The sequence below is a fragment of the Trachemys scripta genome, chromosome 9, assembly GCF_013100865.1.
Source record: "Trachemys scripta elegans isolate TJP31775 chromosome 9, CAS_Tse_1.0, whole genome shotgun sequence".
In the NCBI taxonomy this organism is placed as follows: Eukaryota; Metazoa; Chordata; order Testudines; family Emydidae; genus Trachemys; species Trachemys scripta.
The window spans coordinates 95,213,357-95,240,685 of NC_048306.1; the positions used below are offsets into that span (position 1 = coordinate 95,213,357).

At 45.7% G+C, this 27,329-nt stretch overlaps 2 protein-coding genes across 3 annotated transcripts in view; both read right to left on the reverse strand.

Moving 5' to 3' along the window:
• The window catches only part of LAMP3 (lysosomal associated membrane protein 3), a 33,060-nt gene extending 18,365 nt beyond the window's left edge, over positions 1-14,695 (reverse strand). For both annotated transcript variants that reach the window (XM_034782584.1, XM_034782583.1), the window contains exons 1-3: positions 14,442-14,695; positions 1,042-1,886; positions 61-183 (exon numbers count right to left, since the gene is read on the reverse strand). In XM_034782584.1, the coding sequence (XP_034638475.1) occupies positions 61-183; positions 1,042-1,886; positions 14,442-14,487 (1,014 nt within the window). In that variant the 5' untranslated portion in view covers positions 14,488-14,695. The remainder of the gene's footprint in view (positions 1-60; positions 184-1,041; positions 1,887-14,441) is intronic.
• A 5,433-nt stretch (positions 14,696-20,128) lies between these two features.
• Positions 20,129-27,329, reverse strand: part of MCF2L2 (MCF.2 cell line derived transforming sequence-like 2) — a 306,850-nt gene continuing 299,649 nt past the window's right edge. Inside the window, exons 31-33 of the mRNA XM_034780536.1 lie at positions 26,724-26,836; positions 23,939-24,042; positions 20,129-22,947 (exon numbers count right to left, since the gene is read on the reverse strand). Of these exons, the coding sequence (XP_034636427.1) occupies positions 22,847-22,947; positions 23,939-24,042; positions 26,724-26,836 (318 nt within the window). The 3' untranslated portion in view covers positions 20,129-22,846. The remainder of the gene's footprint in view (positions 22,948-23,938; positions 24,043-26,723; positions 26,837-27,329) is intronic.

A 27,329-nucleotide genomic window follows, 5' to 3' on the forward strand; every position in this document is an offset into this window, starting at 1 on the left:
ATCCCAATTCCCCAGCTCTGACCTCTGCCTTGCTGTAAAAAATAAGAGTGCAACAATTACCTTTACAAAGGTAAAGCTTATAAAGCCGCCATTAAAAGTTAAGTTCAGATTTGATTGCAGATTTCCACAGCTTCCAGATGTTTGTGTGATACTGGGATCAATATTGAAGTATCCCTTCTTCTGCTGTGGAGACAAAAAAAATTTCCAGTGTATCTCAGTTAGAGACAAAACAAAAAAAGAAACACACAGACACTTAAGAGCTTTCTGAAATTGAATTGATGGGTCTGGATCAATAGCCTTGCGGTTGACTACCATCCAAAAGACCGTAGGCTGCATTATCCAGTCTGATCTCATGCTTCCAGGGACTTAGCACTGCAGATTTCACTGTTTGTCTCTAACATAATTTCTGCAGACCCGGACTTTAGTCTGACTTGGGCCCTTCAAGGCTGAGAACACTTCAACCTAACCCTCTGTGAGCCTCTCACACATAATAAAACAATGCATCACAATCTGGTGAGGAGAAACCCCGGAGCAGAACAGGTCTGCAGGTTAGAAAGAAGGTCCTTTAGTGGTGTGAGGCACTATGCTTAGCTTTGGACCTTAGTGAGTATCATATGTTTTCATCTGCACTTAGCAGTCATCACATTTAAACAACATTTAGAATCAAAATGAAAACATTCATATTTACAATAGTAAGGATTAAAAACACAAAACAAGTAACCATTTGCTTTGGAAAGGATATAAATTCCAATGCTTCATGGTATAATCCAAACCTCTAACTAATGGAAGTTAGGACAACCTTTTCCCTATGGGCAGGTTATTCTGTAACCAATTAGTATGGGGTTTCTTGCATGTTCTTCTAAGGCATATGGCACTGACCGCTGCCTGGTACACTTCTTACACTGATGTCTAATTTTGCGGTATATGGTAATTGAGGGGAATTGCTTTGAAGGAGGCAGGATAAACTCAAACTAATGAAGAAAGATTGGTACAAGCGTCAGATCATGTATCTCTTTAATGCTAATGAATATTGCATCTCACCGTCTTAGAGTTTTGAACAATCAGCTCCAATCCCATTGATGCTTTAATGCAGTTCACACTTCCACTGGAAACATTGTAGGCTCCAGTAGTGGGTGATGATGGATCAGGTGCGAGGGTGGGCCCCATGGTGGCTGTCGTAGCAGGTCTGGTTGTTTGATTCCCTGGAGAAAGGGTTGTCATGTTGGTTCTGGCTGTAGTTTTTGCTGCTGTATGAGTTGTTTGTTTAGTTGGCTGTGTGGTGGTCTTTACAGCTGTCTTCTTGGTTATTGCTGTAGTTGTTACTGCAAGGGTTGTAGTTTGGTTGGTTGGTGATGTAGGCGTTGCAGTTGTCTTCTTAGCTGCAGTTGTAGTTGCTACCCTTGAATGGGTTGTTTGGTTCGTTGACAGTGTAGTTTTCTCAGTTCGCTGGATGGTTGTCTTGTTAGATGATTGTGCTGTAGTTACTCTTACATGGGTTGTAGTTTCATTGGTCGGCAGTGGGGGCTTTGCAGTTGTTTTCTTACTTGCTATTGTAGTTGTTAATATTAGATGGGTCGTCTTGCTGGTCAGCTGGGTGTTGTTTTCTCTTGCTTGCGTTGTCATGTTAGGGGCCAATGCTGTTGTTACCGGATGATGGTTTGTTGTTTGGGTGGCAGTGAGTGCAGATGTTCTTTGGCTTAATGAGGTGGTTATAATATTACTTGTCCTGCTGGAGAAAAGCGTGGTGACTGCATGGCTGGAAGAAGTTATCTGATATGGGGAAACTGACTGAGCAGAAGTAGTTCTCTGTAGGAACAAAGTAGATTGTGGGGTTGATTTGAGCTCCATCTCATAATTCCCCACATCAGCACGGCAGGATAAAAATGCTGCAAAGGAGTAAACAAGTCATTAGACTAGTAACCTTCATTGCTTATAACCTGTTGATATCTACAGTATCCCTCTAGTTTTGTAATAAAGAGTCTGGTATATTTTGATTCCTCCTGTCACTCCATTTATAATGCAAGAAACAGAGCCGACATTCTGTAGAACAACTCCTGTTAAAGAATCTTTTTATAACAATACCCTAGTCTGTTATATTGTTGCTAACTGGAGAGTTATGCAGCTTGGCACATTGGGACATTTCATTTGAAGCGTGGTGCAATGGGGAGCAAAGAAACACCATTAAAATAGTCACAGGACAAACTCTCAGCACCACGGGTTTGCTGGGTGCTGAAGATCTGGGATTCTGATCCTCGTTGCAGCCTTTTTCTATTAGGGAGGCGATGGGTTTAGCTGAATCAGTAACACGAGGGGAAAAAAGAAAAGAATAAATGTATTTTTTCAAGTAGGTCAGGTCTTTTTATCAAGGAAGAGGGAAGGAATCTGTAGAAGGTACAGATTTTCATAGGTGCTCAATCATCTCGTAACATTTCTAAAGCTGCGGTTATTTGTGTAGCCCTATTAGTGTGGAGAGGGTGAGGGAAGGACATTTGCTCCATTGCACCAGCTGGTCCCTTTGGACCCAGTGAGATGGCAGTGGTGACTGGAAGGCCCAGATTTAGTTGGTGCTGTGATAAATAAAGTGGTGGTAGTAGCTCCACCGCTACCACCAAGCCAAGGTCAGATAGAAGGTGTAACCTTGGGAGTTTAATACAAGCCTGGAATGGCAAGTATTAATTTTTAAAATCCTTGCAAGCCCCCACTTCCTGCACTCATGGTGCCAGCTTCCTTTGATGGACAACCAGCCAGCCAGTTAGCTGTATAATCCCACCACTGCCACCATGTCAAGGCTGAATCCCCACTCTGGCACCTCGAGTGCAGAAAGTGGGGGCCCGCAAGGACTTAAAAAATTAATACTTGCCACTCCAGGCTTGTATTAAACAGTTGTTTGGCCGCTCCAGGAGGCGGGGGAGGTGCGGGAACGTGGTGCGCTCAGGGGAGGAGGTGGGGCCGGGGCGGGGATTTGGGGAAGGAGTCAGAATAGGGGCAGGGAGGGGGCAGAGTTGGGGTGGGGTCTTTGGGGAAGGGGTTGGCATGGGGGTGGGGCAGAGGTGGGAGGGGTGGAGTCAGGGCGGGGCTGGGGGCAGAGAGGGGTAGAGCACCCACCGGCGGGAGTAGAAATTGATGCCTATGAGTGGTAGTGTAGACATGGCTTTAGTTTCCCAGACCTGAAGAAGAGCCCTCTGTAGCTCGAAAGCTTGTCTCTTTCACCACCAGAAGTTAGTGCAATAAAATCTATTACCTCATGCTCACTATTGTCTCACCAGTACCATAGGCAGCCTACAGTGTACACTGGGAAGAAGGATTTTATTATCCCTAGATGGGACAGGTGTAAGTATCCTTTTTATTAAGCTGGCCAAGGACCACAGAAAAGGTTAATTTCATCAACGTAGCACTCCACCTCTGATCAGGGCTCACTTTAGGAGGAGTATGGCAGGATCAGACGGGATACTTAAATGGTCAGCCATGTAGCAGCCAGTTTTGGGGTCCAGCAGACAGATTATAGAAGCTTTCCCTGGCAAACTGCCTCTCTATTCCCAACCCCTCGCCATCCTCCTCTTCCCCCGCTTTTTTTAAACCGCTTAACAGACTTGGGCTGGGCAGGACCAGCACAACTCCAGTGCGTCCGGTGAAATGTTTGTGGGAGACAAAGTCCCGAGGAATGAGTGCAAACCATGTGTCTATACTGGACAGCCTACGCTCAAAAAGGGAAGTGGTGCACTGGGAGTTCCCAAGGGGATAGTCCCAAGGAAAGATCAGGCCTCTAAAGTAGCTCTCCTTAAAGAGAAACAAGGTTCAAAGTCTAATGTTATGTTGCTTTTTGGTAAATATCTAAAAAGATTTAAAAAAAACAACAATTTTTCTCATGGGATGAGATTTCAGACTTTGCACCATTTACAGAAAGTTTATATTGTGCCTCTTGCGGAACCTATGAGTTCGCTACAATCTCACCACTGGCACACACAAAAAAGCTCTTCAGCTCCTAAACCTACACAAGCAATTTAAAAAAGAACATTCTGAAGTATAAAAGGGTTGTGAGTATAACTCTGTGTGAGTGTAGGGGTAGGGGAAGGGGACAGGCCCTGTATAAACAAAGCCAAGTTAAAAGAAGTCATAAGTGTCCTGCCCAATTATATAGTCTTTGAAGTGCAACAAATCCAGGAAGTAGGTAAAGTGTTTTCCCTTCTTGTTTAGCTGAAATTGCAGAACAGAAATCGCTTCCCCATTACTGGGTGAGTAGGTACCCTTAGATCCAAAATGATTCATGTTCCAGGCAAAGCATGTGGTCTATGAGTGAAGATCACTCATAAGTGATCTTCACTAAGTTAGCTGAGAAGTTTATTTTAACTTAGTCCATCTGGGAGGGGGTTATATAAGAATCTGCACCCAAATTATACAGAGGCCGGGATTTGAGATTCAGATTCTAGGTTAAATCAGGCTTAGAGGAAGGTTCAGATTAATTGGTTCTGGAATCTCATAAACTGTTCTTATGTTTGTTTGTTTTTTTGTCCAAAATGGCAGAACATCTGATCGTGCAAAATGTCCACCATCATAGGATATATCCAAACTGGATCCAGAAAATAAGACCTTTTTGATTTTGGATCCAGTCTTGAACCAAAACCATTGGAGTGGATACAGATAGATGGGTCTGATTCTGACCCCACCACTACCCCTCAAAAAAATTGTGCAGAGGAATGAGGGTTGTGAATTATATGCCCCAGAACAGCCTTGCCTCTAATCTTGACCTGTTTTCATTTCAGCGTTGAAAGGACTATATTTCACTTTAGTTCTAGCTATTACTATAATCTGAAAATACAATTCAATGCAATAGAAGGGTCAAATCTAGTTAGCATGACTGACATCTCAGATAATAAATATTTGTTATCAGTAGAGATCTAATTATGCCAACATGCTTTTATAGTCATATTTGAACTTATCTTCCCAATTCAGACTCTTCTGGACTTTAATTTAGTTGCTCTGGCAGCAGTTGTATTATCCCCTTGCTTATGGTCATATTGACCATGGCCCCTAGAGAGCAAATGCAGTTGCTTTGTTCTATCTACTGTGACGGGGCAAGGCCAAATGACTATACGAAAGTAGTGAGAAACAGGTATGTTAGCCCCAGGCTAAACAAATCCCTGTTACCATGGTAACCAAATGCAGTTGCTCCAGGTTAATCAAGACACCTGGGACCAATTAAGATCCTTCTAGAAAGCGGTGGAGACAACTAGGTTGATTGGGACACCTGAAGCCAATCAAGGGCTGGCTGGAACTAGTTAAAAGCCTCCCAGTTAGTCAGTTAGAGGTGCATGTCAGGAGCTATAGGAGGAAGCTGTGCTGCTGGAGAAATTGGGCAGGACAAACCCTGTCAGGAACAAGGAAGGATGCCCTGAGGTAAGGGTGAAGTAGATGTTGAAGACGTGGGGGCTGCTGTGGGAAAGTGGCCCAGGGAATTGTCCTTGTCCTGTTTCAAAAAGTCAGCTACCAATAGCTGCTACTATTAGGTCCCTGGGCTGCAGCCTGGAATAGAGGGTGGGCCCAAACTCTTCCCGCCCTCCTCCCCCCCCCCCCCGAATTAATCACAGAAACTGTGAGATAATTGAGACTGTGCGAGGGAGGGTTGCTTCTTCCCACCCTCCCTTGCTGGCTTATGATGAAATGGCTCAGTAGGCTGTGACCCTTGCCTCTAGAGAGAGAGGGGCTATGTGGAGGGTCACAGTGAGTGAAATCCACGTGGAACCCACTGAGACAAGGTTGGGGCTTTGTCACCACTGGTGTGAGAGGTGGGATCAATTGTTCACAGCGTGTCAGAAGAAAGAGGTTTAAAAAAATGCACTGGGGTTTCGGGGTTTTGTTTTTACCACAAGGGAGGAGGCGGTGAGAGCTCTGGTGCAAGCCACAGTGGCCCAGCAGGAGGCGCACCCAGGTTCAGGCGATGGCGCCACAGGAGTCTATGCAGCTACAGCAGGAAACCAACCAATTATTAGTGGGCCAGGCGACCCAAGATCAAGCCCTCCTGTGAGAGGTAGTGGACCAGCTGAAGATCTCACCACCCAGGCCCGGGGGTCTGACGGAACGTGAACCCTGAGGGCCACTGGTTGTCTGCCAAAGATGGCGACAGAAGATGACGTAGAGGCATATCTCCTCTCATTCGAGAGGACTGCTCAGCGTGAGGCATGGCCCAGGAGCAGTGGGCCAGCATCCTCGCCCCTTTTTTATGCAGAGAGGCCCAGAAGGCTACTTTGAGCTGCCTGCTGAGGACGCCGCTGACTATCCCCAGCTGAAGACAGAGATCCTAGCACGATCAGGGGGTGATGGCAGCCAGAGGTTCCATGAGTGGAAATACCAGGAGAACAAACCTCCGAGGTCCCAGCTATTTGATCTCAGACACCTCGTGTGGAAGTGGTTACAGCCTGAGGCGTGCAGCCAGGAGGAGATTTTGGAGACTTTGGTCATGGACGATTACATGTGGGGACTGCTGCCAGATCTCCACAAATGGGTAAGCCAGAACGAGCTGTCCTCCTACGACAAAATGATCATGCTGGTAGAAAGACAGCCAGCCAGGGAATTGACCCAACTACCCAAGGAAGGCCCCTTATGAAGCAAGCACCCGACCCCAACCCTGGAAGGTTGGGCGGCCAAACCCCTGGGGAACTCTAGGTGGAAAAAGAGGGGGGCCAAAAACAAGCTGGGAACCCAGAAGGAAGGGAATGGCCTGAGTGGGGGGAACCCTGGGACTAAACCTCCTAACCCACGTGATAGGGGAGTGACTAGAAGCAATTATAGATGTTATGCATGTCGGGAGTGGGGACACAGTGTCCCAGCACCGAGGAGCCTATGCAATGTAACTTGGGGGATTGGGAGGTCCCATGCTCCCTTATCCACCTTGCGGGGGTCACATTAGCCCTGCATAACTACACCAGGCCGGTGAGAATAAAATCCATAGTGCTTGTGGTCTTGGAGTGCTATCACCCTCATATCAGGTAAGCTGGTAAAAAGTAGCCAGCTGCTACAGACCAAACACGTAGCAGTGACGTGTGTACATGGGGCCGTAAGTCATTACTCCACCATCCCAGTGGAGATGGAGGTTCAGGGGAACCCCATTGAGGTGACAGTGGGCATAGTTCCTAAACTCCCAAATCCTGTAGTCACTGGAAGGGACTATCCAGGGTTTGATAATTTACTTCCCCTGGAGAGGCTGGTGGGAGGAGGGGACCCTGAGGGCAGCGACTCATCGCCGGGGGAATGTCAACCCCCAATGTTTTCCGAGATTTCTCAGGATCTGTTCCCAGCTCCCAGAAAGACCCGGAAGACCAAAAAAGAGAGGAAGGCCGCAAAGGCCTTGAGAACCCGGATCATGACCCAGGGCCAGAAGACTGCCCTAGTAGGCAGATGGACATGGGCAGCAGACAGAAACTTCCACCACGGAAGGGATGGGAAAGATTGGGATACCCTACTGCCTTACCTCCGGTTTTTACCCAGGAAAGCTTATGCCCAAATAAATCTGTTAGTCTTTAAGGTGCCATCAGACTCCTTGTTGTTTTTGTAGATACAGACTAACACGGCTACCCCCTGATACTTGATGCCTTACCTCATGTTTGCCATCCGGGAAGTCCCGCAAGCCTCCACAGGCTTCTCCCCATTCAAACTCCTATACGGATGCCACCCACGGGACATATTGGATATAGCCAGAAAAGCCTGGGAAGAGGCGCCAAATCCCGGAAGGAACATAGTTGAGCATGTACTGCAGATGAGAGATCGTATAGCCCAAGTTACGCCCATTGTATGGGAACACTTGGAGAAAGCACGGGAGACCCAACGAACCCATTACAATCACCAAGCAAAGGTTCAACGGTTCCAACTGGGAGCCCGAGTGATGGTACTTGTGATGGCGCCCCCTATAAGGCTTTATGGAAATATGCTTATGAATATATATAACGTAACTGTAATATGTTCTGTGCTACATATGCCATGTAACACATCTATGTAAAGGTTATGATCTACTGAATCTATTAATCCTGTTTGTATGCATGTATCATTTTTGTACTCACAGTTATGAATATTGGCCATGTACAGGCTTGATTGCTAAATAACCTTAGTAGAGTATTTGGTCAGTTCCTGGAGAAAGAAATTCACAAAGTTAAGTGCCCAACCAAGAAGCACTTAAGGAGCAATGCATCTTGGAATGCTCCAATCCACATACGAAGTCTTCCTGGAGACATTCAAGATACCATGTGGGCAATGGCTTCTGCCTGTAAAAACTGTGAGTCATGTATGGACATGTGACTTGCCCAGGTGATTCCAGAACTCCATCTTGGAGCTGGACTTTGCATAGGAGAGACGAGGGGGGTCTCCACCCACAAGAGTCTATTTAAGCCCGTGGGAGACCCCTCCATTTTGTGTTCAGCTGGCTAAAGAGAGAGCCTCTCCACCCCAAGAATATCTGAAAGAAACTGGAACAAAGGACAATAACCACAGGGTTGTGAGTGATTGCTGGACCCAGACTAGAAGGAAACTAGTCTGTAAAAGGAAGCTCACTGGTGAGCTTTTTATCTGTACTTAGTTGTATTACTGTATTAGACTTAGATTTGCGTGTTTTATTTTATTTTACTTGGTAATTCACTTTGTTCTGTCTGTTACTACTTGGAATCACTTAAATCCTACTTTCTGTATTTAATAAAATCACTTTTTACTTATTAATTAACCCAGGGTATGTATTAATACCTGGGGAGGGGGGCAAACAGCTGTGCATATCTCTCTATCAGTGTTATAGAGGGCCAACAATTTATGAGTTTACCCTGTATAAGCGTTATACAGGGTAAAATGGATTTATTTGGGTTTAGACCCCATTGGGAGTTGGGCACCTGAGTGTTAAAGATAAGAACTCTTCTGTAAGCGGCTTTCAGTTAAGCCTGCAGCTTTGGAGCAAGTAATTCAGACCCCGGGTCTGTGTTGGAGCAGACGGGCAGGTCTGGCTCAGCAAGACAGGGTGCTGGGGTCCCGAGCTGGCAGGGAAAGCAGGGGCAGAAGTAGTCTTGACACATCTGGTGGCAGCTTCCAAGGAGGGTTCTGTGATTGATAGCTCATCACAGTACTGGTACTCACAGCATAGAGTAAACTTTTGGCCCAGTGGCAGGGACCCTACGAAGTGGTCGAAGCTATGGGGGAGGTGAACTATAAGGTGCGGCAACCAGGCCTCCGGAAACCGGAGCAAATTTACCACATCAGTCTTCTAAAACCTTGGCATGATTGAGAGGCATGCTTAGTCACCCAGGAGGCCCTCCCCCAAGAGGATAACCTACACGAGCAAGTGAGGATATCAGCCGACTTGACGCCTAACCAAAAAGTCGAGGCAGCCAACGTGATCAACTGCAACTGAGATGTGTTCTCTATTAAACTGGGGCGGACAACCGAGACCTATCACCATATCTGCACTATCTCCGTAGCCAAGGTAACATTGAGACCCTACCGATTCCCAGCAGCCAAAAGAGAAGAGATCAAGGCCAAAGTGAAGAAGATGTTAGAATTAGGGGTCATTGAAGAATCTCAGTCAGTGGTCCAGTCCAGTTGTACTAGTGCCCAAACCTGATGATACCACAAGATTCTATAATGACTTTCGCCGATTGAATGAAGTATCCTAATTCAATGCATACCCCAGGCCACACACTGACGAACTAGTTGACCGACTGGGTAGTGCCCGATTCCTGACACCCTTTTGTCAAATCCAGAGTAATTGGCAGATTCCCCTGACCAAAGAAGCTAAAGAAAAGACAGCGTTCTCCACCCTGGAGGGGCTATTCCAGTACACCGTCCTCCCTTTCAGGCTACATGGGGCCCTGGCCACTTTCCAGTGCTTCATGGATAAGTTGTTGCACCCCCATACTAGTTATGCAGCCACATACCTAGATGATGTAATCATCCATACACCAGACGCGGAACCCACTTGAAGAAAGTTGAGGCAGTACTGCGCACCTTAAGGTGGGCTGGCCTCACTGCTAATCTTGCTAAATGTGCCGTAGGGCTAGAAGAGGCTAAGTACCTGCGGTATATTGTAGGAAGGGGAACAGTGAAGCCCCAAATGAATAAGCTAGAGGCGATTCAAAACTGGCCCAAGCCGATCCAGAAGAAGCAGGTCTGCAGGTTCCTAGGCATGGTAGGGTATTGCCGATGTTTTATTCCCTACTTCACTACTAGGGCAAGTCCCCTAACGGACCTGGTAAAGGCCTGATGTCCAGACATGGTGAAGTGGACCAACGCAGCAGAGGGGACATTCACAGACCTTCGGACAGCCCTCTATAATGACCCGTACTCATAGCCCCAGACTTTAACAAGGAATTTATTTTACAAACAGATGTTTCCGAGGTGGGGTTGGGGGATGTTCTGTCACAAACAGTGGGAGAAGAGGAGCACCCGATCCTCTACCTAAGCAGAAAGCTTCTCCCAAGAGAACAGAAATACGCAGTAGTCGAAAGAGAATGCCTTGCTGTCAAATGGGCCATGGAGACCCTGCGTTATTACCTGTTAGGCCAGTGATTTACACTTGTGACAGACCATGCACCCCTCCAGTGGATGCAGCGGAATAAGGAAAAGAATGCAAGGGTCACCAGGTGGTTCTTATCCCTACAACAGTTCCAGTTCCGCATACGGCACAGGGCTGGAAGCTACCATGGCAACGCTGATGGCCTGTCACGAGTACACTGCCTGGCATCCCAAGTTGCCCAACTCCATGGTGTTGAGCGGGGGGGGATCTCATGGAAGGGATTGAGTGGGGGCGGGGTCAGAGGCAGAGCAGGGGGCTTTTGTATCTTTATATGAAAAGGTGGTCAGTGATGCGGCCCTCAGGCCAATGTACTAGTCCTCATAGGGCCCACGTGGTGATTAAAGTTTGAGATCCCTGCCCTAGAGAGAAAAGGGCTACGTGAAGGGTCACAGTGAGCCTCTACGGCTAGCATAATCTGCCTGGAAGCGTGGGACCCACTGAGACAAGGTCGGAGCTTTGTCACACTACCCAGATTTGTGGTTTGGTGCACTAGCCCAACAAAAATAGAAAAGAGGAAGCTGTAAGTTAACTCGTTTTCTTGAAGGTTGTGAAACCGCCATAAACTTAAATTAATTTAGATAGAGAAGACACGACAAGAGTTCAGTACTGCTCAGCTTTTGATACAAAACAATTTCAATATCCATTTTGATAATGTTTTCAATTTAAAATTCAGAGGAAAAAATTAAGGGACAGGAAATTTTTCACCAAAAGAAACATTTTCAAAATATATTTTTCATTAAAATGTTGTTTTTTGATGGAAAAACATTTTCTTTGAAAAATTTCAACCAGCTCCTCTAGTTAGGCTAGAAAAGCAAAAAGGAAGCCATCCCTTGATAGGTCTCCACATGGCCAGTCCTGGTCACTAGCAAACCCCCAAATCTCTCCCCCCAGACTAACGTCCATAGCGAGTCCACAAAGTGGAGTGGGTTTTTTTTGTGCCTCTGAGTCAGAGTGTTGCCACTCTTACACCATTCAGGTGGCTCACTCCATCTTCTGAAAAGACGTTTGGACGAGCGAGCTTCATCCCAGAGAACATGTCCCATTGCTTGCTGGGGGAGCTTGGCTGCCGGTGGGTGCAGAGCACCCACTAATTTTTCCCCGTGGGTGCTCCAGCCCCGGAGCACCCACGGAGTCAGCGCCTATGCACAACTCCAGCTTAGAACAAGCACCCAGTCTTATGGGCCTCGGTAGCCCCAATCCTTCCAACCCTTCTCTAAGGATTGAGGCCTCCATGAACCAGGGGTCCTGTGTGTTGGCTGGATCAGGAAGATGGCCCTGAGCCTGTATAAAATCAACCTATTTACATCTAAACCTCCTTTCTTAGTCTGTTGGTCTCTGGAGAATCCAGTTCGAACTACCCTTTCTTGTGGGGGGAGGGGGTTGTGGCTTCAATGGGCTGATAATGGAGGAAGTACATTACCATCCCCCTTCCACTAGAGGAGTTGCATATAATGACACAGACACAGCTGCATTTTTAATACAATGTACCCCAAAGATAATAACCCTAATTCAATCAGGTGTAACTTAAACTGCTGTATATTGAATTCTCTTATTTCTATAAGACTTATTCAGGATATTGTCAGTCTGTCTCAGCCCCCATCTCATTTTTGGGTCAGAACGACTCAAAGCTGTATATAAACCCCCTGCTGCTCCTTTAGACACGCAACACCCAGCAGTTCCTTTTCTGAGAACTTTTAACTTTTTTAAAGCCTCGCTTTCCACCTTGGCTGATGTAGGATTCAGTTCATGAATGTTGCAGACCCTGAACTCCATTATTTTTTTTTATCCCTGCAGCTCTTTCAGCTTTACTAGAGCTCAAGAGTTCTGAAATCGAAGGAACAGGGCAGTTTTCAAAGTTCCCTTTTACTAATCCGGGTTTGAAATCTCCATTTTCACGCATTGATGGCAGAGAAGATGGCCACTGATTCAGGCTGTGATTGTCACTGCCACCAAAGGAATTTAGACAACACCCAGTTTTCATGAATGTCAATGGAGACTGTGCATCTGAAGCCCTTAAGTGGCTCTGAAAATCTCAACCTTTGTTCCTTTAAGTAAGACAATATCCCATGTTTTTAGAGCCATCCGAGCCCCTTCTACTCTCTTCTCCCCTACCTGTTCCCCCTCATCCCCCTTCGTGTCCCTTACTTTGTTTAAGATATCTCCTCCTAAGTAAACTCCCCCCACCCCCAAAAAGTGTGGAACTAACATGTTTGCTGCCATCGCATTCTTCTCTCTGCTTTTGTGTTCTACCCCTTCCCCCACCCTGTGTCTGGCTGGTCTATTTAGATTGTAAGATCTTTGGAGCAGGGACTGTTTGCTACTCTGTTTGTACAGTGCCTAGCATGATGAGGCCCTCTTGCTTGACCCTTAGGCACTACCATAGTAAACCGGAATAATAATAATAATAATAATAGCTATTGGGTGAGGCAATAAAGAAACTGGCCAATATATTTTTCTCTCAACCAAATCCTTTCGCCCAGCTTTATGCTCAGAGACACTAACTGCTCAGGGGCCACTCAGGGTTTTCCCTTTTTATGCTGAACCCAATATATGGCTGCTTTTAATTGATGGACTTGGTAATCGGGACAAACATAAGGCCTGATCCAATATTTATTGCAGTCAATGGAACTATTCCCATTGGTTCCAGCTGGCTTTGGCTCAAGGCCTTCAGGAAGTGGGAATCCACCTAATTTAGTTGTTTTATAAAGGGCCAGATCCAGTGGGAGCTTTTCAGGCCCCCAAACACTGGATCAGGCCCCCAGCCTTTGACTCCAGGCTTCCCTTCCCCCAACCACACACAGAAATTTTACTCTGCAGACTTTTCAAAAACTCATACAGAATTTCTAAAAGGGAGACTCTGAAATAGGAAAAGATCCTAGGGAGCAGTTTCCCTCTGATTAAAGGCAGCACAACATTATCGGTTCATTTCATTTCCCCCAGTCTCATTCCACTCTCCTTTACAGCGATATGCATTCAGAGCAACTCCTGTGGGCTCCAGCGGAGCTATTCCAGATATACCCCGGGATACCAGGAAGCAGAATTTGCCCAGGTTTATTCTTGAAGTTGCTGTTCGTACAATTGATCTGATGTTTCTCCTGCTCAGCGTATTGCTGTGGTTAATGCCGCTCAGGGAAAGATTTTTGACACTCTTCTTATACGCTTCCTGCACGTTAGGTGCTAATAATCAGTGCACAACGCCACAGCAGAGCCATCAAGCCATTATTCAAAGGCTAGATAGTTTCATCTATTTCCTCAACTGATATTTCTTAGTTAATGCAGGTAGTAAGAGCTGTCTTAATACTTTGGGCCAGATCCTCAACTGGTGTAAATCAATGTAGCTCCACTGACTGCAGTGGAGTGATGCTGATTTATACTAGCTAGTTCTTGGACTTTTATTTTCACTTTTGTTTAGATTAATCCCATGTAACTGGTTTTCCCCTCGCTCCTGTCCTGGTACCATATAGATGAATGTCTCTCCATTAACTGTGCATTAGCCAGTTTAGGTGCCCGGCATAGGCTTTATCTAACTCTTAATAATTTCTGTGAGCTCTGTGGATTTGTTTGGGGATCTCTTTAACTCAAATCACCTGCTACTTATTAATGCGTTTACCTTACCTACCATAAGCTCAGGGTTACTTTCAACACAGACTGCAAGGAAAAATATCTTAAGCAAAAACTTAGAACAGTGGCTACACCAAAGCTTAAGGTATAGTCATATTTACTAGCACATTTCTGAGCAATGGAAACATATTAATTGCATCATTATTTATAGGAGCAAATTTGTTCTCCATGTGTTAATCTGTTATTAAAAGTAATTTGTTTTTAATGCAAAGAAACACAAACTTGCAATGACCAGAGGTCGCATTTGATGTGATAAAGCACTAGGAAGGCTATAACTCACCACAGGCGACGTTTAGCAGTACCACCTCCAGAGCACGCCTGCCCATGGTGGAGGCAGGATCGAGACTAGCTTCAGTTGTGTGGTAAGGTGCGGCTCTTCCTCTTTGCAGGGCTGAAAGGTAAGGAACCAATGCCTGCCCAAAGGCAGATACATTTCAAACTGTGCAGACACCACTAAGTCACATGAACAGAGAGGCAGGGGTGGAGCAGGGGGGAGCCAGTGTCTTCTCAGTGTTAAGCCACCACAGAGGAAAAGGTTGATGGTGGCTGGAAAGTGAAAACAGGAATAAGGACTGGTGTTCTAAGCCAGGTGTTTCATTCCCTCCCTGCAGCCCATCAAGTGGGTAGCAAGAGTTCATACAGAGTAGCTTAATGTTGTCCCTAGGTTTCTAGCTTCTAGTTATGGCTATCTGATGCCTGTCTTTGAAGGCTGCAGTTTTAATGATTGAAAATACTGAGCATTAAATGGGGACCAGCGAGAGAAAGTTACTTTGCCCCAGTGTGTTTAAAAAAAAAAAAGTGTGTGTGTGGGGGGAATTCTTTATTTAAAGTTAGGGCTGGGAGAGGTAGAGGTTTGCACATTTCCAGTGCACTGAGTGGGGCAGGTGCAAGAAGCCAGATCCATCCACCTCCACCCAGACAGAGCCCAGCGAGAATGAGTGGGGTGTGGGGCCAAAGCCTGCTGGCTGGCAGTTGCTGAGCACTCCGGGAGCTGACTAGCAGACCTGATCATGCTCCATGATCTCAGTGAGGTGTGACCACCTGGGTTTAACATGGCCAGCAGGGGCAAGAGCATAGCCAGGTTCAGCTGCAGCCCTCAACACAGGGTAATGACATGTTGAGATGTACGAATACTGTATTTTGACAACCAGCATAACTCCGATTCTCATACGGAGAATCAGGTCCTCCCTATACAATAGGAGAATTTAACCATCCACATTTGCATAAGATGATATGATAATTTCCCCATCGATGTACTTATAAACTGCGACTGCACTCTAGCAACATGAACCCCACCCTCAGTTCTGTTCAGGGACTCTGGAATAATATCTGGGCTGTGCCTTCCATATAAATCTTTGCCATGAAGGGCTTTAAAACTAAGCTAGTGTATTTCCAACTCCTACTGTATGGTTAACAAGAGAGCTGCCACCCTCTAGTGGACAATGGGCTGTATTACACATAACCACTGAAGGAGGTTAGCATTTCTTGGTTGGTTTGATTTTTAAACAGGCTGCTTTTGCTCTCTCTCTCTCTCGTACACCTTATTTTTACTTATTTATTTGTATTCAGATTTATAAGAACATCCCACCATGTAGTCTCTGGGCACATGATCAAAAGTTTCAAACAACGTAGCGTCACATCACTTGCTGACAAATATCAACCCAGGAAAACTCACCACAAAATACAGCTCAGTTCGTTCTTTACAACTGGCTCCCTCACCGCACGCTGCACCTCAGATAATCCTTTGAGGAGAGAGATGAGCTATACCTCGACTCTGAGGCTCTGTGGGGCCAAAATGGAGGCAAGTCCTAGACCAGAGGGACCTTCACTGGGAAGTCTGTCTCCACACCTGCAACGTTCATGTCTGATGGCAGAGGCACCTCAGCTGAGCTCAACTGTCAGGCTGGAGCACAGGGTGAAAGAGAGTCGCAGAGGTAGACAGGGCCCCAAACTGTACAGGTTTTATCAGTCTATTAACACTGTGAATCACGCTCATGTGTAGATATGGAGCCAGGGCAGTTTCTGGAGAACAAGGGTAAAAGTGCTCCATACACGGCTATCACTAAGCTCGTCCTTCTTACCCAGAGCAGAGCAAAGCCTTCTGGGAAGTGGGGAATAGGGACTGGAAGTCACAAAACAGCCCCCTAAACCTCACACCTGCAAGGAAAAGGACAAGGAGGAAAATGGCAGAATAGAGGGAGAAATAGAAGAGAAAAATAGCCAGAAAATAGAGAGTGTGAGAGATATGGTGTTGCCTGTGATAATTTATGAATCGCATATGTTGGTCTGGGTTTTGCTGTATGTATATTGAGTGAATAGGATTGCCAAGGAGTGCACCAGGAAGGGGGAAGGGAATCCAGATATATGCTGCACAGCAAACACTTGAGGGAGGATGCCGGAGCCAGTTGCTTTGCTGCTCTGGTGTGAGCCCCTGCTGGGATTGCCAGACAGGCTTCCTCAGGAAAGAGTCAGTACCTCTGAAGGGCGGAAATCAAGATTCAGGAAGGTGTAAAGAGACACAAACTCCCTTAAGGCCAGAGACGTAGGTTTTTGAGACTAAGGACCCACAGCCTGTTGTGTGGGTTCTGGAGGAAGTTAGACCTACTGGGGACGGGGTCCCCATCAGGAGGGCAGTTAGACTCTTGGTAAGACAGACATGTGTTGTTTTAAAATCCTTTTGCTCTTATGTTTTACTTTGTTCCTATTGTTAAGATTAAACAATATCTTGGTCTTGGTCTGAGACGGCGGTCCGATCACTTTATGCAACTCCCAAAGGGAAGAACCGCGGGTACCGCACCCAGTCAGACTGGCTGGGTAAGCAAGGAAGATAAACACGATATGGCAATCCTGGGCCAGTCTAAAGAAGTGAGAGAATTGCTTGATTCCACCACAGGAGAGCAAAGCTCTGAAGCCTAAGAAAGTGCACTCAGCCAGACCAGAGGGGTCACCAACTCTCAACTGTGACAGACAGTGACAGCTCTGCTTAGGGCACCTAGAAAGGGGGGACCCATCCAATCATCCAGCCCAAGGTGGGCTGCACCAGAAAGGTGAGTGCAGCGGTTCCCTCCTCACTGCTCGATCCTGGGGCTGGACCCCTTTAACTTGTAAGTTCTTTTCTGCCCTGAGAATCCCTTGTTTTGTGATGAGGGTGTGAGTGAGTGGGAGATGGCTGACAAGTGAATCTCTTGGGTAATCAGTGTCTTCTTTCCTTTCAGTCACTGCAGCATTCAGTCTTTTCAACCTTCTCCAGAGCAGAAGAGACATTGCTTTCCCTCTCTCTAATTAAAGGGGTTAACTGAGCAAGGCGGCCGGGGGCAATTCAGACAAAGCTAGGGAGAGAGGCTAACATCTCTCGGTAAAGGCAAATTGCTCACTGGATGGATGTTCCTTCACTTCAATGTAATCAAGATAGGGACCGAATCTTTCAGGGACACCCAGACCATTTGCTGCCATAAGCCCACAAGTAGTTCAGTGATAGCTACTGTAACGACTCACAAGCACAACAAGAAGGAGACAACTTGACTGACCCGCTTACTGGCCTGGGTAAGCCCCATAATGTCACATAATGGAGTTACACTAGCGTAAAACCGGTGTGAGATGAGAAATGTTTGGCTCATACAATCTTGGGAAAACATATTCCAGGTTTAGTTGGCTTAATACATTCTGACCGTTCATGCATTTTTACCTCCTGTCCTTTTGCAGCATTCCCCCATGCAGTTGGCTCAGGCTGTGCAGATGGCTTGAAACACACAATTAAAGTCCAAATGACACACTGCAAATACATTGCTTGGGGCCCGTTTATAAATGTGTTGGGGAACCCAGCTACAAATTGGGTTTGTTCCATGATCTGGTTACAGTCTTAGCTTACATGAGTCTTAACCATGCTGTTGAACGCTGCGTAAAGCCTTGGATTTCTCTAATGGTTTAACATGATTAGGGTGACAAGATGTCCCGATTTTATAGGGACAGTCCCGATATTTGGGGCTTTTTCCTATATAGGCTCCTATTACCCTCCCACCCCCGTCCCGATTTTTCACACTTGCTGTCTGGTCACCCTAAACACGATTCAGGGACACGATTAAGGGAGATCTCTAAAGGAAAAATGGTTTCATATCTTTTGTGGCCAAATATGTGATGGCCATAACTCAGGCTCAACTCAACATCAGCATGAATTTTTCAGCTGTGTAGATGGGACCTTACTAAGCCCCTCTCATTTAAAATGAATGGCAGGCTCATTTTTCTCCTTACATTACACAGAAATACCAACTACACCGAGTGGTTTGTACTACAGTATTTATACTTTTTATAAAGACCAAAGTGTCAGTTCAGAATGGCCTATTTACAGAAATTCCAGATTCACACACTTGGCGGTTGTCATTATAAATTCATACATTCTGTCCTGACTGGTGTGCAGGGGGAAGGGGAGACAGGCAATTTATCAAGAGAGTTCTGTGCTTTTCCCCTGTCTGATTATCTCTCATCAATCACAATATACAAATACATCATCAACATGGAAAATATGTAAGAATTACAAACCGTACCAATTCTCAGCTGGGCAGAAGAAATCTTAGTAACAACTTTCCACTCCAGCTGCTGGTGGAAATACACAATTTGGCTGCTTTAAATACTTCCGATCATCTAACAGCAAATCAGACCTGAAGCACGTTTTTTGTTTTGTTTTGTTTTTGTTTTTAAGGAAGCTCCTGACCTTTCTGCCACCCAAGCCTGGTTGAAATCTCAAAGGCTGGCTATTAAAATGGCAAAGCAATTGGAACGCCAGCCACACAAATCTCGATTCATGCTGGCAATGAAAGCTACCGTTAGAATATGGTTGGGCAACAAGCATTTACTACTGTGTGTCAAGACTGTGGGCCCGCGTCTCTACTCCATAAAACTAGTGGAGGCTGAGGCCTGGTTATTTTTATAGCATAGACAGGGCCTGAGACCTTGAGAGGTGAAGCCAGTGCTTAATTTGTGCTAGGGCTTGACTGGGCTGAGCCCCGGCACCTCTGGGCTTGGCACTTCATAGCCCTGGGACTGTTGGGCTTGGCACTTCATAGCCCCGGGACCATTGGGCTTGGCACTTCATAGCCCCGGGACCATCGGGCTTGCTGCGTCAGTTATAAATATAAAAAAAATTGCTTGAGCCCTGGCACCTCTGCATTACAAATTAAGCACTGGTTGAAGCCTGTTAGGAACCACCATTTTTAAACATCCTGGCAGCTACCGCACCTTCTCCAAACAGCGTAAACGTGTCATGAGACTGTGATTTAGGGCTCATCTACTCAACAAATTGTCGTCAGCTTAAACTTTGACTCCTCGTAAAGTAAAAGCATTTAAACTTTATTACAAACTCCTAACAATACGGAACTCAGTCTAAGGTTGATACTACAATGTAAAAACCAGCCCTCTCAGGGTACCCAGCTACAACACAGCAATGGCCAAAATGGATAAAATATGGTCTGAGCTTGTAAAGTGGACGGGAAGGGACCATACAACTGCCTTGGGCTCTCCCAGGTGGTAGCAAGGTTCACCGACACAGCTAAAACACTGTTGAAAGCTTGCTATGCAGCAAGAGCATCAAGCATAAGGGGGAAGGATAGCTCAGTGGTTTGAGCATTGGCCTGCTAAACCCAGGGTTGTGAGTTCAGTCCTTAAGGGGGCCATTTAGGGACTTGGGGCAAAAATCTGTCTGGGGATTGGTTCTGCTTTGAGCAGGGGGTTGGACTAGATGACCTCCTCCCTTCCAACCCTGATATTCTATGAAGTCAATCTAAGCTGTATCTGTGGCCAGCTGTGTTATAACCAGCCCCCAAACATGACTGAAACCTGAGTGCTGTATCCAATTCACACAGCCAGATGCTAGCGAATGATTAGTCCATTCTCTCCCTCTTCAGTACATTCATGGTATCAGTGTGATCTACAGACCTAGGACAAACTTTTGTTGAAACAGAAAAAAGTGTCAGAAATGTGCAGAAACTGTTATTAAAAGAGGTGGTGGGGGGAACTGTTTGTTGCCTTGGTGCACTGAAAGAAAAGAAAACCTGTTCCCTCACTAGCCCCAGGGCGATCAAGTAGGACCCAGGCAGGATGTTATGCTAGTGCTCCTTGAACGTAAAGGGGTATGTGTGCGGGGGGAGACAGCTATCAAATCTGGTGATGCTTCACTGCCCAAGAGGGCACAGACTGGGTGCAGGACGGGGATCCCCCACCTTAGGTGCACCTGCTGACACCCCATTGCAGGTCTGAGTGAGGAGAGTGTGTAAGCTGACATCTTCTGCACATGACAAAATGTCATCACCCCATTTTACAGATGGGGAAAAAGAGGCACTGAGGGGGTAAGTGACTTGGCCCAAGTTAATACTGCAAGAGGCAGAGGCAGGAACAGAACCCAAAGGATTCCTGATTTCCTGTCCTCTAAAAGACAGACCCTGCTGGCTCCCACTCCTGGGAGTCGGATATTTGATCAACAACAATAATAACGTCGATTCCTAGCCTTTCATCTAGAGAGATTTCAAAGTGCAATTTTTGGCCTTTCCACAAGTCAACAATAACAGTACAAATAAATCTTAGGTTTGGCAATTTCATATAAGCCCCCTCCACATGAACATGCAATAAAAACTCTCTCGCCCCACTGTTTGGGGAAAGGTGGGGGTAAGAGAGAAGCATTGTTACCAGACAGTGCATACACTACTGACAATAACAGGGACGTCACAGTGAAGTTATTCTGTGGGGAAGAAAATGACTTCACTCAAAGATTTCATTGCAATGGGGACTGGAGGAGGGACTCAACTTTGCCCTCAAGTCGCTCATATGACTTCAGTGGACTTCAGCAGGAGTTGTGTGTTCTTCAGGGCAATATTGAGCCTGAATGTTATTTAGTGGATTTATCCCCAGAACAACTCAGGCCAAATCCTTATCTTCAGTAAAGGAGGGAAGACTCTGGCCCACTGAATCGTGTTTCCTCTAGACAACAAATCAGCAAAACAGAAAGCAGCATAAATCAAAGGCGTTAGGTATTTGGAGGCTGGATGAGAAACTTGGCGTTCTAAGCCAGCATCCATTCTGTTTGGTACTGCAGTCAAACGCCTCATTAAGCCAATACACTCTCTAGGACCCCAATTCAGCAAGGTATAATTAAGCATGTGCCTTCATTTTCTCTTCACGGGGACTATTCATGTGCTTCAATGATTTGCTGTATTATGGTAATTGCGCCACCAAAATCCCCAAAACCTCCACGATACAAAGAGAAACACTTGTGTCCCTGCAATGAACCCATAGTTCAAACATTATTAATGCATTGTATTATTTGGCCCATGGTACAATTCATAATGAATGCTTTGCTTTTGGTTTGGCCTTTTCTCCCTTTTTAGTGCTATGAGAGCCTTTATTTTACACAGAGCATCACTAATCATGGTACAAAAAGGGTCTCGTTTAGTCAAAATCAATCACTGACTTTTGAGCTCTGTAGTGTAATTTCTTTCAGGCCAGTCTTTTTCGGTTTTCACAGTCCTAGGTCAATATTTACGTTTGCAAAAGTTAAGGGACTAGCAGCTTTGTGGGATCTAAAACTCCCATTTTGCATCAAAATGCCTCCATGCAAATGCTGTCAGACCTGCTCTGAACGAGCTAATGATTTTTGTAGGAATTTTACAGATCTACATTATATTCTTATGCTGCAGAGATTTGGTACAGTCTTTAATAAAATGTCCTGGAAAGAAGCATTTAACAATAACACTTTATCTACTCCTCAGTGCTTCTAAAGCCCACCTGCCCATTTGCAAATGCCTAAGTATAGTCTGATACCATATGGGGATGAACCGTACCTACTCCAGAGTCCAGCACACAAAGGAAGTGTACAGCATGCAGTCTACTCAAATGTAGAACGTTAAATGACATTCAACGGAATTATCAGCACCAAATGTGGAGGAATGTGATCCAAAAACCACGGACTGGGGGAAAGAATCTGTTTATACTGCAAAAAAGACCTCAAAATGTCACAATAGTTGCCACATCTTGGTTCCTGCCTAACCCTGAATCGCCACCTCTTAGTCAAAAGTTGCCAATCTGTCTCCTCCAAAGATCTTGTAAACAGAAGGCCATTCACTGAGAGGAAGCAGTCACGCCACGGCTGTGCTAAGCTTCATTGATTCGGGACTTGTATTTCCCCCACCACTACCCTGCAGTTTTCTGTTCCTGTTAATGATCAGTTAGAAATGACTGAAGATATCATTTTCTATCCAGTGGAATTAAGGGAGGCAGCAGAAGGCACAGCAGCAGAGCCAAATGAACGGAAAAACTCCAGGACATTCCCATGGTGGAGCAGTGACTGGTGACCATGTTCTTCTGAAGTAACCCAATGTCCAAGCGATGTCGCCACAAGGTGAGTGCATAGTAACTTTCCACTCTGCTGTCGACCTAATTTAGGCCACATCCTATCAAATGGTTCAATAAACAATGCGAGAAGCATTTTTTTCTGTTCAATGCTGAAGAGGATTTTGATGCCGTTTGAATTTTTAATGCTCCTTCAGTTTTTCAGCTCATGCCGTGGACCTAGCAGCTTTCCTGTTAATGAGGTTGGAATGAATTCTGAAGCTCAGAGCTGTGGGAAAGGTGACTTGATCCAGCATCCACCAAAACAAATAAAGAAGAGGAAGGAGTCATGAGGAAAACCTGTCCTGTAGTTCAACTCCCAGCCCTCTGTTCTGCCGTTAAGCTTCTGGACACCTCACTTTCCTTCATTTCAGTGTCTGCCAGGACTGTGCTGCATGTATCATTGTACACTTCTGAAAAACAAACACACACATGTTGTCACTACAGTGATATCTCAAGGACTTGTAAGCTACAATATGGGGGTTTGTTATTAATATCCCAGAATACACAGCAGTAAAATAAAATTTAAAAAACCTAATCTCAACCCTCATGCTTCAAGGCATTAGCTGATCATCAGGTAGGGTCAGGAAGGAATTCCCTTTAACAATTGGCTTGGTACATCATGTGTTTTTGGTTTTCTTCTAGAGCACCGGTTATAAGTTAGTGCCAGCAGCAGGACATTGGTCTAGGTGGAACACTGATTCATTAGGATCCAGATTTAACTACCATGTGTTTCTCTTAAACTGCAGCAAGAAAATCTTGTTAATTTTCAAAAGTGCTTTCCTAAATCTTAGCAAATTGAAAAACAACAACAACAACAACAAAACCATCATTAGCTCTCACTTTCAGATCTCAAGTAAATGGCTCATGACAGGTTCTGCTCTCAGTTACATCTTGCATTGGAAACAATATGTAACTGAGGGCAGAATTCAGCCTGATATTATAGAGATGGGCCAAAACTGTAATGTTTTGATCTTCAGAGGGTGCTCAGATGCAACTCTCCAAATCCAATCACTGCCCTACGGTTTGGGTGTTGGGTCAGATCCGAAACTGGAAAAGGACTATTTCTAGTTCTGGCTTCACTGAAATCTCACCGGGGCAGCCCTTCTTGAAAAACGTTAGCCCAAAGTGGTGGAAATATTGTGAGAGCACCTGATCCGCAACAACAGCTCATGAGATTTTGGTGTCATCAAATCCAAAGCGTAGCCCTGATCGTGGGTGTGAACCCTGAACTCCAACTGGGATTGAAATGCCACCTCTAGCCCTGCTCGAGTGAGACAGTTAGATTGAATACATATTGTACTGTCATGTGTATGTTTGATCAGGTGCCAAAGTACCTTTTCATTAAACAAAAAGGGAAAATCAGGGAGCTTTTAAAACACCATTAGAAACTGTCTTTATTACCTGCATTGTTCTTCCTAAGGATACTGTTACTATCGCCTTCTGCTGGCTGTAACACACTGGAAGGAACCCAATCGCTTTTCTCAGAAGCCAGCTTCTTTACTAACCTGGAAATTCAGAGTGAACAGTCAATGCATTTCCCCACCTCTCTTCCCACTGGTACAGTTCTTCATGAAAATGCACGTTATGGGGGTAACGCCTCAGCTACGGTCAAAGGGCAGCAGGGGTGGGAGGTGTAGATTGCTAGGGTGGTGATGTAAAGCTCACCTTAGCATTCTTCCAATTCTGGGGCACCTGTGCACAGGGCCAGTGCTAAGGGACAGCAGCGTGAGGGTGTGACCATGCTACAGGGTCTCTGAATCTGCTCACTGCAATGACACAGTGTGTGGCACTGACGCTCTAGATCCGGCCAATGTTTTTGAGATAGTGGGGCAAATTCAGAGGCGGCTCCAGGAGGTATCTAAGATGACGGTATCTGACAACGTTGTCATCCCCTTCAGTCTGAATGTGACACTGACTAAGCCCCCCTCACACTTGACTCCCAACATGAAACTTACTCCCACCCCATCTCCTACACATCACCTCTGAACCTGGCCCATTGAATGTAACTTCCACATTTCAGGACTAGTCAAAGAAGAGTGTGGCAGGAAAGGGAACTACTAAGACACTGCACGAGGTCAATTATAGGGAGCCACTCTCTAACTTACACCATATCCCAGCCTCTTGGCATGCAAGTTACACCAATGTAGAATTCCTGACCATCATTCATCAGTAAGTGGGTATAAGGAGGTCTAAGGGCATCCAAGCCTCAGGGAGTCTAGGGCTATTTCTACACCGTGAGCTAGGGGTATGATTCCTAGCTTGTAGAGACATTCTCGTGCTAAGCTCGGCACCCCGAGGACGTGCCAACAGGGTTCAGGCGGGTTGGTATAAGGAAAAGTTATTTACTTGTTCCCATAATACAAGAACTAGGGGTCACCAAATGAAATTAATGGGCAGCAGGTTTAAAACAAATAAAAGGAAGTTCTTCTTCACACAGCGCACAGTCAACTTGTGGAACTCCTTGCCTGAGGAGGTTGTGAAGGCTAGGACTATAACAGCGTTTAAAAGAGAACTGGATAAATTCATGGAGGTTAAGTCCATTCATGGCTATTAGCCAGGATGGGTAAGGAATGGTGTCCCTAGCCTCTGTTTGTCAGAGGGTGGAGATGGATGGCAGGAGAGAGATCACTTGATCATTACCTGTTAGGTTCACTCCCTCTGGAGCACCTGGCATTGGCCACTGTTGGACGACAGGACACTGGGCTGAATGGACCTTTGGTCTGACCCAGTACGGCCGTTTTATGTTCTTATGGTACTCAGGGCAGTAGCCTGTGCTGCTGCAGTCACTGCCTGTGCTGCCGGGGCTTCGCTGCTATTTTTAGTATCCTCACTTGACGAGAACTAATGCGAGTACGTCTGTGTGAGCTGGGAATCACGCCCATGGCTCATAGTGCAGACGCAGCTGAAGGGACAGCAAGGGAATCTAACTTATCCCACTTTGCACATCACCTTTGACTCCAGCTCTATTCAAGCCCTTGGGGGCAAAGTGTGCTCTCAGTTACTCTGGTGCAATGGAGCCAATGGAGTTGCACTGATGTGAGTGAGAGCAGGATGCAGCCATTGGTATATTTTCCTCTGTTCCGACGGGTGCTCCTCACCCCTGCCAGAGGCCCAACTGTTTCTCATCCTTTCTGTTTTCATGTCTCTCTCCACCCAAGCCTCATGTCCAGCCACTACTGGCCAAAGAGGACTAGGTGGGACCAGCCAAGGTCACTGCACTTAAGTCACGCAGCACCACTGCTCAGTGATGGGAGGAGCCTCTCCTGTCACACTGCTGTGACTCAGAAAAGTTACTAGTAGATTAATTCATTATGGGGGGTATTCGTAGTGATCCCTTTGTTAAAGCTGGGTTGTGATCCATAGAATCCAGGCCAGAGGGGACCATTGTGATCATCCAGTCTGACCTGCAAACCCAGGCCGGAGAACTTCCCCAAAGTAATTCCTAGAGCAGATCTTTTAAAAAAAACATCCAACCCTGATTTAAAAATTGCTAGTGATAGAGAATCCACCAAAACCCTTAGTAAATTGTTCCAGGGATTAATTACCCTTTCACTCTGGAAGCAGGACTAAAATCCTCTGTTTCATACTTCGGTGGTTAGATTTAGACTTCACATGTGACACAGCAACTGTTCAAATACATGTTAACCTCATACTACCCTCAATATACAGCTGATCCCGAGAGGTGCTGAGCCAGTGGACAGCAAAAATTCTTGACTTCAACAGGAGCTGCAGGTGCTAGACATACAATGGTCCCACTGGTATAAGTGTACAATGGTGCCCTGCTCTCCCTGTGTCAGTATATAATGCCTGCATCTGTAACTTTCACTCTATGCATCCGAAGAAGTGAGGTTTTTACCCACGAAAGCTTATGCCCAAATAAATCTGTTAATCTTTAAGGTGCCACCAGATTCCTTGTTGTTAATGGTGCCGATGTATCTCCTTGGTGCAAACGGGTTATGTGCATGTATCACAGAGAGAATATATCCCTTGTACATAACAACCCATCTTTAGGCCATGTTAGACTCTGCCACAGACCATACAATGGGGGGTTCTCTCTATTTTCTGTAGGTTTTCTCCTGCTTTGGGTTTCGTTTCTGCAGATGTTTTCAGATCCTTCTAATTAGTTTTTCCACCTCCTACATGTGGTTACAGCTGTCCCAGCTGCTATTTTCTCTTTTGTACTTACCATTGTCCATTTTCTCCTTCCTGTACAAAATGCACTAAATCTCCATTCTCTAGAGTGAGAGACTCTGGGAAACAGGTTTCATAACTGCCTTCTACCCGTAAAAGATTGGACCCCTAAAACCAACGAAACAATACAGCATACAGTTACTATGAAGGGAGGAAACAAAAGAGAGAGACTTTCTGGTTAACGTACTGAGCTAGGCATTGCAGAGATTTATTCTTCTGGGACTGTTGTAGCTTTTTCATTCTTTTATTTTTGGTGAGCGCGTGAGGTTAGTGATATTCAGGTCTCAGTGCAGGACTCACCGGCCTATTCAAACGCTGCAATTAATGAATCAGCCATCACTCGGACAGTGGGTTTCTGTTTGACTTTACTGAGTCATCAGTTTGGGTGGTCCAGATGTGTTTGAATTTACTTATTTTTAAAGTGAATTTGAGGTTCCCAGATGCTACAGAAAGAGGCGCTGTGCAAGAGCCCAAACAAATGAATCTACTTGTACTGTAGTTAAGGGCGTCTTTCTCCATTCCTGGCTTTGCTTCTGCTCTCAGTGATGCTGGTGTAAATCAGGAGTAAGGTCCATTGATGTCAATGGACCAGTACAAAACT